Source organism: Puntigrus tetrazona, chromosome 19, assembly GCF_018831695.1.
Source record: "Puntigrus tetrazona isolate hp1 chromosome 19, ASM1883169v1, whole genome shotgun sequence".
NCBI lineage: Eukaryota > Metazoa > Chordata > Actinopteri > Cypriniformes > Cyprinidae > Puntigrus > Puntigrus tetrazona.
Window position 1 is genome coordinate 12080895 of NC_056717.1, and position 15110 is coordinate 12096004.

Below are 15110 nucleotides of genomic sequence, written 5' to 3' on the forward strand. Positions count from 1 at the left end.
TATTTTTCTTGTTCTAAGCTAAAAAAAAAAAAAAATCACTTAATTTTGACTTTTGACTTTGCAGTACGTACTCATATTTAGTCCGTTGTATCGGTTACCCTTGTAATATATATACTTTTTTTTGTTTGTTTATTTATTAATTAATTTATTTATTTTTTCCGTTTAATAAATCCGAAGAAGTATTTATTACAATCTTCTTTGGCAACAAACGACTGTAATATTATCAGAGAAAATGATTGTCGTTCAGGTATATTCTCGTACAGGGGACTTTCTGGTAACGTGTTTTTAATGTCTAATGAGAGGATGATTAAAAACGATACATTTTATACGATTTACAAGACATTGAAATTGATTCTTTTTCGCTGCTACCAAGAAAGCAGTGAAAGCAGGTTCTGTATCTGCTCGTGTTCAAGAAACATCTGATTCAAATGAAAACATTCACTCTCGTCCTCGGCAGCGGAGCGCGGGTTTAGAACGTTTGCGTCAGTAACTTCATTATGACGTGATGAACATAGATGTAAAAGAGAGAGAGAATCTGAGAGAATCTTTTCTTGCAGTTTTTATTCTGAATTCTTCTTTTTTTATCATTATTATTTTTCAGTTTCTTTTAGAAAATGGTTAGCGACGTTCATTGCGAGACAATGGTTCAAGTCAAAAAGGACAAGAAGAAAAAGATGAAGTTGGGGAAGTTTCTGTCATCTTCTGTAGACGCAGTGGCCTCGACCACTACACCTGCAGATGGTGCCAAAGCCTTCTCCTCTTCTCCATCCCGAAAGCGCAAATTTCCATCTCTGCGCCGGGTCTTCCGCAGAATTCTGTCAGTGATTCTGCCCTGTGTGTCCCTCACTGTACCGGATGAGTCCTCTACCATCGAGACTCACACAGCCGGTGCTGACACACAAAAAGACGTCTCATCAGATGCATCTTTCTTGTCTGCAGTTAGCAGATCATCTGATCCCGGGTTTGATCTGCAAGTTGCAAACCAGGAGAAGGAAGCATATAGAGGTTGGGGAATGTTACATACTTAATAGTCATACATCTTTTCTGTTCTAGAGTGCACAAATAATTAACACCATATTGTTATTCTTTCGCAGACGTAGCTGGAAAACAGAGCTGCCCTTCCAGCGCTGAGGATACTACCTCATCCACAAACATGAGGTCCTCAGATCCGTCGCTACAGCTGTGGAAACGGAAGTCATCACAGGTTAGACAGTTTCACAGTGCACTCTTTTTGCTTGGTTTAGATTCAATATATTCGCAGTGATCCCACAGTAGAACAATTTGTCCACTATATTAATTAGCGCAATAGAAGGATTCTTCCTAAAACCATGAAGAAACTTAACTTTCAAAAGGATGCCTTCAAATATCTAAAAGACTTTATTATGGTGTATTCACAGATGTGTCTGCAGAGTCAAGCACCTATACCAGCGCTGATGGTATTTCCACAGATCCTCAGATCTGGAGGCCACCAAAGGGTTCACCTCCTCCAGTTCTGTGGGTGTTTACTCCCCTGAAGAGAGTGAGATGGCTGACCCTCAGGCTGCAGCCATTCTTGAAGGTTTGAGATCTTCATTAAAACTGTTACCGTATTAAGTTCTTAAAAATATGTGATATAATACAATAAAATATATTTCCTTTATACTGACTTCTTCATTTCTCCACAGATGCAGCTGGTGATCAGACTGTCCCTGAAGACTGGTGGGTGATGGAAGTGAATGTTGTGTGTCGATGCAGTGCAGACTAATTACTAAAATCAGCACCTCACATGGGCAAAAACATATTGTTTAACGTATTTCTGATGCTTTCCCAGCGTCCTCGGAGTGCTAGCCAGTATGACAGCCCGGTCAAACAGTCTGCCCCAGGCTGAAATACTGGAACACACAGAGTGCAGTTCTGAGCGGGAGCAGATTGAGATCGAGGAGCTGCACACGGAGGATGGTGCTCAACTGGCTGATGTTGTAGCAACAGCATCACCAACCAACATCAATCACTTGGGGTAAATTTCACAAATGCACAACTAGTTAACCGTTTTAAAACATACACTCACATGTAACCATGTCCTTTCATAGCCACATCCTAATTAAAGACTTCCTGTCTGTCACAGTTTTCCCAATTTAGGAAACACTTGCTACATGAACGCCGTGTTGCAGTGCCTCCTCAGCGTTTCCCCCTTCAGAAAGGATATACTTACCCAGAGAGAACGGTGGAACGAGGGAAGCGCAATGCTCAGGTACCAGCGCTGTTGAACCTATTAACTGAATTAATGTAACATTAGCTTTCAATCTAAACAGAAGATTACAACTTAGAAGCGGCTAAAGCAGTTGTATGTATACATTAAATGTACGATTTTCTCACCAGGGCGCTTAGTGACCTGCATATGACCAGGCTGATGGGCAACGACAAACAGCTGAAAACAAAGCTCTTGTCCAGTGTGAAGGCCTGCATTGAAACTCGCCATCCAGACTTTTTGGGAGACCATAAACAAGTGAGGGACACAGTTACCTGTACATACGTGCTCACGTGTCTCACATTTGTTTACTCAACTCAACCTTTACTCTTTGTTTACTCTTTCTCCTCCAGGACGCCCATGAGTTCTTGCTGGTTTGCCTGTCTCACCTTAAAGAGGAGGGCGAGTTTCTGCGAAGCTGCTGGCCCACATACACCTGCCCAGTAGCTAACATGGAGTTTCAGCTCAACCGCCTTCTCACCTGCAACAGGTAACGTCACAAATCCACACCTGCGCTCGTTTCGGACTCTCAGACTCATTCATGTGACTCCAGAGTTCTTCTGTTGTTTCAGCTGTGGTTTCAGAGGAGCTTTACAGAGGATTCCAACTACCTCTCTCTGGTGATCAGTCCTCAAAGAAGCCTCACTCACAGCCTGGAGCAGTACTTCAAAGTGAGTGACATCCCTGATTGGCATATTCGCATTGATCATATTAGTAGGATCAAGTCCTAGCAGGTTTAAGCAGTTTCTGATTGGTCCATTTCTATGTTGTTTTCTCCAGACATCTTCGTTGGACTGCTCATGCAGTGAGTGTGCTGGCGCGACAGCTTCTGAGGCCCTGGAATTAGTTACCTGTCCACGGTACAACATCATTTTAATCAGTTTGTACTTTGCAAAAAATAACTCGACAAATATTCCATAACGTCTGTTCATCTAAATCTCTACAGGATCCTGGTGCTTCTGGTGATGCGTTTTGACATAACATCGTCAATGAAGAAGCTGAAAGATAAACTGGAAGTTCCACAAGAGTTTTCACTGTCCTGTAGTACAGGTACGAGTTAGGTCTTCAAACATCTTGACTGGCGAGTTTGGAACATGAACCCTAAACTGTCTAAAAATTGTGTCACAAAGACATTTGCTATAAAAAAAACAGCGTTTGAAAAATGTCTAAACATTAAACGTCATGCCATCTGCTAAAATCTTTTCTCTTTTGGTGCACAATCTTCAAACAGAGAGCAAAGAGATGACAGTAATAGCCAGAAAAGGTCCAAAACAACGGGAAAAGAGCAAGAAGAATGAGCCTGCAAGATCACAGGAAAGATATAGACAGCCATTCAAAGACAGACAGATAGACAGATAGATAGATAGATAGATAGATAGATAGATAGACAGACAGACAGATAGACAGATAGATAAAAGAGAGAGCTAGAGGATGATGCTAGAGGGTTCAAAATGCAGCAGCAGCATCTAATAATCTGTGTTTTTGTTCAACAGGTGGAAGAATCAGACAGCAGGACACTGTATAAACTAGCTGGTGTCGTGTCACATATGGGCAGCAGTTTGTATTGTGGTAAGAGTTTTCTCTATAAATTCAGTGAACCAATTAACTCATTAAGCACTGTACTCAAGTCTCTCTTCTTGTAGGGCACTACATCAGTTATGTCCATGACGGATCTGAATGGCTTAAATGCAGTGACAACTCCATCAAAAATCCAGCTGGACAAAGGCGTCAAAAAAAATGGGAAAGAATGGCTACATGCTCTTCTACGTGAAGAGGTAAATAGTGTCACAAAACCAGCGCACAATATCTCTTCAGTGCTCGGATCAGTTGTAATAATTCACCGTTGTTCTGTAGTTGAGCGGCGACTGGTTGAGTGTTGAGAGGAAAGGCTGGAAGACCGACTGGAAGTTTTCACTGTCCTGCTGTAAAAGTATGGGTCAGTTAATTAAACATCTGCCCTCTGCTGGCCAGGTATTGAACACTCAGCTAAAATATTCTGAAAGACAAGGTGAGTGGAAAAACAACACCTGAACACTATGACATTTACTAAATTGGTTTCTCGTGATGATGTATGATCTTCAACAGGGTGCCGAGATAAGACAGTGATACAAATAAAAGACTAAAACAACAGAAAAAGAGCAAGAGGAAGAATAAAGATGAGCCAGGAAAGAGGTAAGTAGTACAATTCATACACAATATATCATTTAATAACAATCAACGCTCAGTTCAGTTGTTTGAAGTCACTGTTATGTTTTGTAATTGAGCAGAGACTGGACGATGGTGCCGTTGGGAAGGAGCAACATTTTAGTGAAGATCATTCTGTGGCTGACAGTCTCTGTCTCTGATTTCAAATGTACTTTGAAATCACACAATAAAACTAAACAATGTTAGAAAATAACAATATAATAATGACATTTGTGTATAGATAGGTACAAGAAATGATGATATGATTACAATAAAATTGTGATGAATTAATAAAGAAAGAATGAATAAATAAAAAGAAAGAAAGAAAATGAAACATAATTGTTTGGTGACTCTCTTTCATCAACTCACTTTTAATCCACATAAGTCTACGAAGAAGACGCTTAATAAAGAAGAAATAAAAATAGAAAATATATTATCTCCATCATGAGCGCTTCACAACTTCTAAGGTATGACTTTTTTCTGTGGAAAGCCACCTGCATATGTCTCATGCACTCATTTTGATTGAAGTGATTGTATAATAACATGTAAAATGCTTTACATCTTATTATATTTTCATGCATGTAATTAATTGAATCTTGCAATAAGGTGAAAACATTTATGAAATTAAATAACGAATCGATAAACTTTTGGAAGAACCTTTGTGGATTAGAAATGCTTGGTTGTTCAAAGTTCTTCAAGGAAAGTTCTTCATAGAAAACAAAGAAGAACATTCAACAATTAGGCTGTGTAACAAATAGATCCTCACTGAAAAGTACAGGCACAAGAAAAACAAAGTTCTTACATTGGCTAATACTGACCTCTAGTGTAAAAAGAAAAAAAAAATCTCAGCAGAAGGTTTGTGCAATAAATAAATACAATGTTCAGATTCACATCCATAAAGCAAAACCAATTTAATTCAAGCTTGTGTTTTTATGGCATTGTGTCTTTATATACATTTTTGAAAACGCATTGAGCAGCATTAACTCGTATGTGTACAGAACAGGACGCCCAGGATTACTCCAAAGCAGCTGTGAATAAACATCACAAAGATGTCTGTCTCTTTTATAAATTCCCATGTAAAAGATATCAAGCACATGGGTAAATGCCTTAAATGTAGGCTACTGAACTCGACGTACTATAGTTCAGGCTGATAGCTTCCCAGACTACAGAATGGGGCTGCACTGTACTATATCACTGTATCTGATACAGGTAGGTGACATTTGCACACGTTTCCGTATGATTTAGGCATAGTTCAAACATTTCACAGACACCTAGCTGCTGTCATTTCATTCTTCTAACCTTGCATCCTAAACGAATAACGTGCAGAATTTGATCCCAAACAGTTTGGAATCAAATGCAAAAGAAATCTTTTCCTGAAGAAAGCAGTAAGGTAGGCCACATGGTGAACATACACACTGCAAAAAAGGCTTTTCAATACTAGATTTTTTCAAGTCAAAATATGTATGCAGCGGAAATTTCACTTTATCTTGGACGACTAGAGCTTCAAGATCTAGGTCTTTAACTACTAGTACATTTAATTCCTGTACTTAAATTTGTAAGTATGTTTTTACCTGCCTTGTTAGGTGTCTTTTGTGGCCGACGACTGACGAGGATTGAAGTTCTGAAAGTTAATGTACACGGTAGCTCTCTAAATCTAGAAATACTCGACCTTCTTTCCCTCTATCAGCCCACAAGACAGGAGGAAGATACTCCAAGATAACGAAAATGTTCATTTATTTTCAGGGTTTTGAAGATGTATGGGAAAATACCAAAAAACAATGAAGAATGCACAATAATGAACTTAACTTGTGGTGACAATTACAGCAGTACGTTCAAAATCAAATAAATATATATAAAAAAGAAAAAGCAAGTATAACCACAACTCAATGTCAACCTTTTACCTCACCACAGAACTGGGCTGGTACTGGAGTGTCCATATGTGGCAGGGTAATCTTTGCAATTACTTGAAAACCTGTTTAAATCAAGTCTTTTCTTCTCGAAAAAAACAAGAACAGTTCAGAGAAAATGAGCTAAAATCACCGTCCACCTAAACACTTCCGGTAAGCAGAAAAATCTCCTGTTCACGAAAGAACGAATGAATACAGTTCTGTTCACAAGTTCGCTCAAATGTCCGACAAAAACATATTTCCAAAAGTACTGAAACAAAAACTGTAGAAAGTCCAAAAACAGTCAACTATAAACTACAAACATCTACAATGCCATTCGCGTCCACGCAGCGGCAGTAACGTGTCAAAAACGGCAAATGGAGAATTTTCCAGAAAAAAAGAAATTACTCGTTCAAAAAAACTGCGAGAATTGGGCTTTATTTCTTCCGCGTTCAGTTTTTTCTGTCTCTCTCGGGATTTCTTCTTCGCGCTCTCCCACGTCCTTCACTTCCGTCTCCGTTTCACAAAAACACATTTCTAAATAAGAGTATTCGAATACCTTCACATGTAGAAATGATCTTAAATCATTTTTAGACAACAAAAAAAATGCCTTCTTTTCAGAAAAAAAAAAAAACACACAAGAGTTTTTACTTCAAACAAGCTAAGTACAATGGGGTAATCAAAACGATCTTGTTTTCTGTTTGAAATATGATTATTTTTCTTGTTCTAAGCAAAAAAAAAAAAAAAAATCACTTAATTTTGACTTTTGACTTTGCAGTACGTACTCATATTTAGTCCGTTGTATCGGTTACCCTTGTAATATATATATTTTTTTTTGTTTGTTTATTTATTAATTTATTTTGTGCCCGTTCCGTTTAATAGATCCGAAGAAGTATTTATTACAATCTTCTTTGGCAACAAACGACTGTAATATTATCAGAGAAAATGATTGTCGTTCAGGTATATTCTCGTACAGGGGACTTTCTGGTAACGTGTTTTTAATGTCTAATGAGAGGATGATTAAAAACGATACATTTTATACGATTTACAAGACATTGAAATTGATTCTTTTTCGCTGCTACCAAGAAAGCAGTGAAAGCAGGTTCTGTATCTGCTCGTGTTCAAGAAACATCTGATTCAAATGAAAACATTCACTCTCGTCCTCGGCAGCGGAGCGCGGGTTTAGAACGTTTGCGTCAGTAACTTCATTATGACGTGATGAACATAGATGTAAAAGAGAGAGAGAATCTGAGAGAATCTTTTCTTGCAGTTTTTATTCTGAATTCTTCTTTTTTTATCATTATTATTTTTCAGTTTCTTTTAGAAAATGGTTAGCGACGTTCATTGCGAGACAATGGTTCAAGTCAAAAAGGACAAGAAGAAAAAGATGAAGTTGGGGAAGTTTCTGTCATCTTCTGTAGACGCAGTGGCCTCGACCACTACACCTGCAGATGGTGCCAAAGCCTTCTCCTCTTCTCCATCCCGAAAAGCGCAAATTTCCATCTCTGCGCCGGGTCTTCCGCAGAATTCTGTCAGTGATTCTGCCCTGTGTGTCCCTCACTGTACCGGATGAGTCCTCTACCATCGAGACTCACACAGCCGGTGCTGACACACAAAAAGACGTCTCATCAGATGCATCTTTCTTGTCTGCAGTTAGCAGATCATCTGATCCCGGGTTTGATCTGCAAGTTGCAAACCAGGAGAAGGAAGCATATAGAGGTTGGGGAATGTTACATACTTAATAGTCATACATCTTTTCTGTTCTAGAGTGCACAAATAATTAACACCATATTGTTATTCTTTCATGAGACGTAGCTGGAAAACAGAGCTGCCCTTCCAGCGCTGAGGATACTACCTCATCCACAAACATGAGGTCCTCAGATCCGGTCGCTACAGCTGTGGAAACGGAAGTCATCACAGGTTAGACAGTTTCACAGTGCACTCTTTTTGCTTGGTTTAGATTCAATATATTCGCAGTGATCCCACAGTAGAACAATTTGTCCACTATATTAATTAGCGCAATAGAAGGATTCTTCCTAAAACCATGAAGAAACTTAACTTTCAAAAGGATGCCTTCAAATATCTAAAAGACTTTATTATGGTGTATTCACAGATGTGTCTGCAGAGTCAAGCACCTATACCAGCGCTGATGGTACTTCCACAGATCCTCAGATCTGGAGGCCACCAAAGGGTTCACCTCCTCCAGTTCTGTGGGTGTTTACTCCCTGAAGAGAGTGAGATGGCTGACCCTCAGGCTGCAGCCATTCTTGAAGGTTTGAGATCTTCATTAAAACTGTTACCGTATTAAGTTCTTAAAAATATGTGATATACGTACAATAAAATATATTTCCTTTATACTGACTTCTTCATTTCTCCACAGATGCAGCTGGTGATCAGACTGTCCCTGAAGACTGGTGGGTGATGGAAGTGAATGTTGTGTGTCGATGCAGTGCAGACTAATTACTAAAATCAGCACCTCACATGGGCAAAAACATATTGTTTAACGTATTTCTGATGCTTTCCCAGCGTCCTCGGAGTGCTAGCCAGTATGACAGCCCGGTCAAACAGTCTGCCCCAGGCTGAAATACTGGAACACACAGAGTGCAGTTCTGAGCGGGAGCAGATTGAGATCGAGGAGCTGCACACGGAGGATGGTGCTCAACTGGCTGATGTTGTAGCAACAGCATCACCAACCAACATCAATCACTTGGGGTAAATTTCACAAATGCACAACTAGTTAACCGTTTTAAAACATACACTCACATGTAACCATGTCCCTTTCATAGCCACATCCTAATTAAAGACTTCCTGTCTGTCACAGTTTTCCCAATTTAGGAAACACTTGCTACATGAACGCCGTGTTGCAGTGCCTCCTCAGCGTTTCCCCTTCAGAAAGGATATACTTACCCAGAGAGAACGGTGGAACGAGGGAAGCGCAATGCTCAGGTACCAGCGCTGTTGAACCTATTAACTGAATTAATGTAACATTAGCTTTCAATCTAAACAGAAGATTACAACTTAGAAGCGGCTAAAGCAGTTGTATGTATACATTAAATGGACGATTTTCTCACCAGGGCGCTTAGTGACCTGCATATGACCAGGCTGATGGGCAACGACAAACAGCTGAAAACAAAGCTCTTGTCCAGTGTGAAGGCCTGCATTGAAACTCGCCATCCAGACTTTTTGGGAGACCATAAACAAGTGAGGGACACAGTTACCTGTACATACGTGCTCACGTGTCTCACATTTGTTTACTCAACTCAACCTTTACTCTTTGTTTACTCTTTCTCCTCCAGGACGCCCATGAGTTCTTGCTGGTTTGCCTGTCTCACCTTAAAGAGGAGGGCGAGTTTCTGCTGGCTGCTGGCCCACATACACCTGCCCAGTAGCTAACATGGAGTTTCAGCTCAACCGCCTTCTCACCTGCAACAGGTAACGTCACAAATCCACACCTGCGCTCGTTTCGGACTCTCAGACTCATTCATGTGACTCCAGATTTCTTCTGTTGTTTCAGCTGTGGTTTCCAGAGGAGCTTTACAGAGGATTCCAACTACCTCTCTCTGGTGATCAGTCCTCAAAGAAGCCTCACTCACAGCCTGGAGCAGTACTTCAAAGTGAGTGACATCCCTGATTGGCATATTCGCATTGATCATATTAGTAGGATCAAGTCCTAGCAGGTTTAAGCAGTTTCTGATTGGTCCATTTCTATGTTGTTTTCTCCAGACATCTTCGTTGGACTGCTCATGCAGTGAGTGTGCTGGCGCGACAGCTTCTGAGGCCCTGGAATTAGTTACCTGTCCACGGTACAACATCATTTTAATCAGTTTGTACTTTGCAAAAAATAACTCGACAAATATTCCATAACGTCTGTTCATCTAAATCTCTACAGGATCCTGGTGCTTCTGGTGATGCGTTTTGACATAACATCGTCAATGAAGAAGCTGAAAGATAAACTGGAAGTTCCACAAGAGTTTTCACTGTCCTGTAGTACAGGTACGAGTTAGGTCTTCAAACATCTTGACTGGCGAGTTTGGAACATGAACCCTAAACTGTCTAAAAAATTTTGTATAAAAATTTGCTAAAAAAACATTAAACGTCATGCCATCTGCTAAAATCTTTTCTCTTTTGGTGCACAATCTTCAAACAGAGAGCAAAGAGATGACAGTAATAGCCAGAAAAGGTCCAAAACAACGGGAAAAGAGCAAGAAGAATGAGCCTGCAAGATCACAGGAAAGATATAGACAGCCATTCAAAGACAGACAGATAGACAGATAGATAGATAGATAGAGATAGATAGATAGATAGATAGATAGACAGACAGACAGATAGACAGATAGATAAAAGAGAGAGCTAGAGGATGATGCTAGAGGGTTCAAAATGCAGCAGCAGCATCTAATAATCTGTGTTTTTGTTCAACAGGTGGAAGAATCAGACAGCAGGACACTGTATAAACTAGCTGGTGTCGTGTCACATATGGGCAGCAGTTTGTATTGTGGTAAGAGTTTTCTCTATAAATTCAGTGAACCAATTAACTCATTAAGCACTGTACTCAAGTCTCTCTTCTTGTAGGGCACTACATCAGTTATGTCCATGACGGATCTGAATGGCTTAAATGCAGTGACAACTCCATCAAAAAATCCAGCTGGACAAAGGCGTCAAAAAAAATGGGAAAGAATGGCTACATGCTCTTCTACGTGAAGAGGTAAATAGTGTCACAAAACCAGCGCACAATATCTCTTCAGTGCTCGGATCAGTTGTAATAATTCACCGTTGTTCTGTAGTTGAGCGGCGACTGGTTGAGTGTTGGAGAGGAAAGGCTGGAAGACCGACTGGAAGTTTTCACTGTCCTGCTGTAAAAGTATGGGTCAGTTAATTAAACATCTGCCCTCTGCTGGCCAGGTATTGAACACTCAGCTAAAATATTCTGAAAGACAAGGTGAGTGGAAAAACAACACCTGAACACTATGACATTTACTAAATTGGTTTCTCGTGATGATGTATGATCTTCAACAGGGTGCCGAGATAAGACAGTGATACAAATAAAAGACTAAAACAACAGAAAAAGAGCAAGAGGAAGAATAAAGATGAGCCAGGAAAGAGGTAAGTAGTACAATTCATACACAATATATCATTTAATAACAATCAACGCTCAGTTCAGTTGTTTGAAGTCACTGTTATGTTTTGTAATTGAGCAGAGACTGGACGATGGTGCCGTTGGGAAGGAGCAACATTTTAGTGAAGATCATTCTGTGGCTGACAGTCTCTGTCTCTGATTTCAAATGTACTTTGAAATCACACAATAAAACTAAACAATGTTAGAAAATAACAATATAATAATGACATTTGTGTATAGATAGGTACAAGAAATGATGATATGATTACAATAAAATTGTGATGAATTAATAAAGAAAGAATGAATAAATAAAAAGAAAGAAAGAAAATGAAACATAATTGTTTGGTGACTCTCTTTCATCAACTCACTTTTAATCCACATAAGTCTACGAAGAAGACGCTTAATAAAGAAGAAATAAAAATAGAAAATATATTATCTCCATCATGAGCGCTTCACAACTTCTAAGGTATGACTTTTTTCTGTGGAAAGCCACCTGCATATGTCTCATGCACTCATTTTGATTGAAGTGATTGTATAATAACATGTAAAATGCTTTACATCTTATTATATTTTCATGCATGTAATTAATTGAATCTTGCAATAAGGTGAAAACATTTATGAAATTAAATAACGAATCGATAAACTTTTGGAAGAACCTTTTGTGGATTAGAAATGCTTGGTTGTTCAAAGTTCTTCAAGGAAAGTTCTTCATAGAAAACAAAGAAGAACATTCAACAATTAGGCTGTGTAACAAATAGATCCTCACTGAAAAGTACAGGCACAAGAAAAACAAAGTTCTTACATTGGCTAATACTGACCTCTAGTGTAAAAAAGAAAAAAAATCTCAGCAGAAGGTTTGTGCAATAAATAAATACAATGTTCAGATTCACATCCATAAAGCAAAACCAATTTAATTCAAGCTTGTGTTTTTATGGCATTGTGTCTTTATATACATTTTGAAAACGCATTGAGCAGCATTAACTCGTATGTGTACAGAACAGGACGCCCCAGGATTACTCCAAAGCAGCTGTGAATAAACATCACAAAGATGTCTGTCTCTTTTATAAATTCCCATGTAAAAGATATCAAGCACCTGGGTAAATGCCTTAAATGTAGGCTACTGAACTCGACGTACTATAGTTCAGGCTGATAGCTTCCCAGACTACAGAATGGGGCTGCACTGTACTATATCACTGTATCTGATACAGGTAGGTGACATATGCACACGTTTCCGTATGATTTAGGCATAGTTCAAACATTTCACAGACACCTAGCTGCTGTCATTTCATTCTTCTAACCTTGCATCCTAAACGAATAACGTGCAGAATTTGATCCCAAACAGTTTGGAATCAAATGCAAAAAGAAATCTTTTCCTGAAGAAAGCAGTAAGGTAGGCCACATGGTGAACATACACACTGCAAAAAAGGCTTTTCAATACTAGATTTTTTCAAGTCAAAATATGTATGCAGCGGGAAATTTCACTTTATCTTGGACGACTAGAGCTTCAAGATCTAGGTCTTTAACTACTAGTACATTTAATTCCTGTACTTAAATTTGTAAGTATGTTTTTACCTGCCTTGTTAGGTGTCTTTTGTGGCCACGACTGACGAGGATTGAAGTTCTGAAAGTTAATGTACACGGTAGCTCTCTAAATCTAGAAATACTCGACCTTCTTTCCCTCTATCAGCCCACAAGACAGGAGGAAGATACTCCAAGATAACGAAAATGTTCATTTATTTTCAGGGTTTTGAAGATGTATGGGAAAATACCAAAAAACAATGAAGAATGCACAATAATGAACTTAACTTGTGGTGACAATTACAGCAGTACGTTCAAAATCAAATAAATATATATAAAAAAGAAAAAGCAAGTATAACCACAACTCAATGTCAACCTTTTACCTCACCACAGAACTGGGCTGGTACTGGAGTGTCCATATGTGGCAGGGTAATCTTTGCAATTACTTGAAAACCTGTTTAAATCAAGTCTTTTCTTCTCGAAAAAAACAAGAACAGTTCAGAGAAAATGAGCTAAAATCACCGTCCACCTAAACACTTCCGGTAAGCAGAAAAATCTCCTGTTCACGAAAGAACGAATGAATACAGTTCTGTTCACAAGTTCGCTCAAATGTCCGACAAAAACATATTTCCAAAAGTACTGAAACAAAAACTGTAGAAAGTCCAAAAACAGTCAACTATAAACTACAAACATCTACAATGCCATTCGCGTCCACGCAGCGGCAGTAACGTGTCAAAAACGGCAAATGGAGAATTTTCCAGAAAAAAAGAAATTACTCGTTCAAAAAAACTGCGAGAATTGGGCTTTATTTCTTCCGCGTTCAGTTTTTTCTGTCTCTCTCGGGATTTCTTCTTCGCGCTCTCCCGTCCTTCACTTCCGTCTCCGTTTCACAAAACACATTTCTAAATAAGAGTATTCGAATACCTTCACATGTAGAAATGATCTTAAATCATTTTTAGACAACAAAAAAAAATGCCTTCTTTTCAGAAAAAAAAAAAAAAACACAACAAGAGTTTTTACTTCAAACAAGCTAAGTACAATGGGGTAATCAAAACGATCTTGTTTTCTGTTTGAAATATGATTATTTTTCTTGTTCTAAGCAAAAAAAAAAAAAAAATCACTTAATTTTGACTTTTGACTTTGCAGTACGTACTCATATTTAGTCCGTTGTATCGGTTACCCTTGTAATATATATACTTTTTTTTTGTTTGTTTATTTATTAATTTATTTATTTATTTTTTCCGTTTAATAAATCCGAAGAAGTATTTATTACAATCTTCTTTGGCAACAAACGACTGTAATATTATCAGAGAAAATGATTGTCGTTCAGGTATATTCTCGTACAGGGGACTTTCTGGTAACGTGTTTTTAATGTCTAATGAGAGGATGATTAAAAACGATACATTTTATACGATTTACAAGACATTGAAATTGATTCTTTTTCGCTGCTACCAAGAAAGCAGTGAAAGCAGGTTCTGTATCTGCTCGTGTTCAAGAAACATCTGATTCAAATGAAAACATTCACTCTCGTCCTCGGCAGCGGAGCGCGGGTTTAGAACGTTTGCGTCAGTAACTTCATTATGACGTGATGAACATAGATGTAAAAGAGAGAGAGAATCTGAGAGAATCTTTTCTTGCAGTTTTTATTCTGAATTCTTCTTTTTTTATCATTATTATTTTTCAGTTTCTTTTAGAAAATGGTTAGCGACGTTCATTGCGAGACAATGGTTCAAGTCAAAAAGGACAAGAAGAAAAGATGAAGTTGGGGAAGTTTCTGTCATCTTCTGTAGACGCAGTGGCCTCGACCACTACACCTGCAGATGGTGCCAAAGCCTTCTCCTCTTCTCCATCCCGAAAGCGCAAATTTCCATCTCTGCGCCGGGTCTTCCGCAGAATTCTGTCAGTGATTCTGCCCTGTGTGTCCCTCACTGTACCGGATGAGTCCTCTACCATCGAGACTCACACAGCCGGTGCTGACACACAAAAAAGACGTCTCATCAGATGCATCTTTCTTGTCTGCAGTTAGCAGATCATCTGATCCCGGGTTTGATCTGCAAGTTGCAAACCAGGAGAAGGAAGCATATAGAGGTTGGGGAATGTTACATACTTAATAGTCATACATCTTTTCTGTTCTAGAGTGCACAAATAATTAACACCATATTGTTATTCTTTCGCAGACGTA

At 38.8% G+C, this 15110-nt stretch overlaps 1 protein-coding gene and 3 long non-coding RNA genes across 4 annotated transcripts; all 4 read left to right on the plus strand.

Moving 5' to 3' along the window:
* The first annotated feature begins 353 nt into the window (after positions 1-353).
* Positions 354-3937, plus strand: LOC122323872 (ubiquitin carboxyl-terminal hydrolase 29-like). The gene is made up of 13 exons (XM_043217979.1): positions 354-1005; positions 1095-1158; positions 1449-1558; positions 1665-1698; positions 1811-1996; positions 2105-2230; positions 2359-2485; positions 2581-2717; positions 2781-2898; positions 3008-3087; positions 3174-3277; positions 3721-3796; positions 3871-3937. The coding sequence occupies exons 1-12, from the start codon at positions 615-617 to the stop codon at positions 3750-3752; spliced, it is 1509 nt and encodes a 502-aa protein (XP_043073914.1). The 5' UTR covers positions 354-614; the 3' UTR covers positions 3753-3796; positions 3871-3937.
* Positions 3938-4125: 188 nt separating this feature from the next.
* Positions 4126-5059, plus strand: LOC122323792. Its single transcript, XR_006247064.1, has 3 exons — positions 4126-4235; positions 4313-4399; positions 4495-5059. It is a non-coding gene; the product is annotated as an uncharacterized LOC122323792 (long non-coding RNA).
* A 4131-nt stretch (positions 5060-9190) lies between these two features.
* On the plus strand, positions 9191-9654 carry LOC122323796. The gene is made up of 3 exons (XR_006247068.1): positions 9191-9243; positions 9372-9498; positions 9594-9654. It is a non-coding gene; the product is annotated as an uncharacterized LOC122323796 (long non-coding RNA).
* Positions 9655-10865: 1211 nt separating this feature from the next.
* On the plus strand, positions 10866-12336 carry LOC122323788. Its single transcript, XR_006247059.1, has 4 exons — positions 10866-10999; positions 11079-11233; positions 11311-11397; positions 11493-12336. It is a non-coding gene; the product is annotated as an uncharacterized LOC122323788 (long non-coding RNA).
* The last annotated feature ends 2774 nt before the right edge of the window (positions 12337-15110 follow it).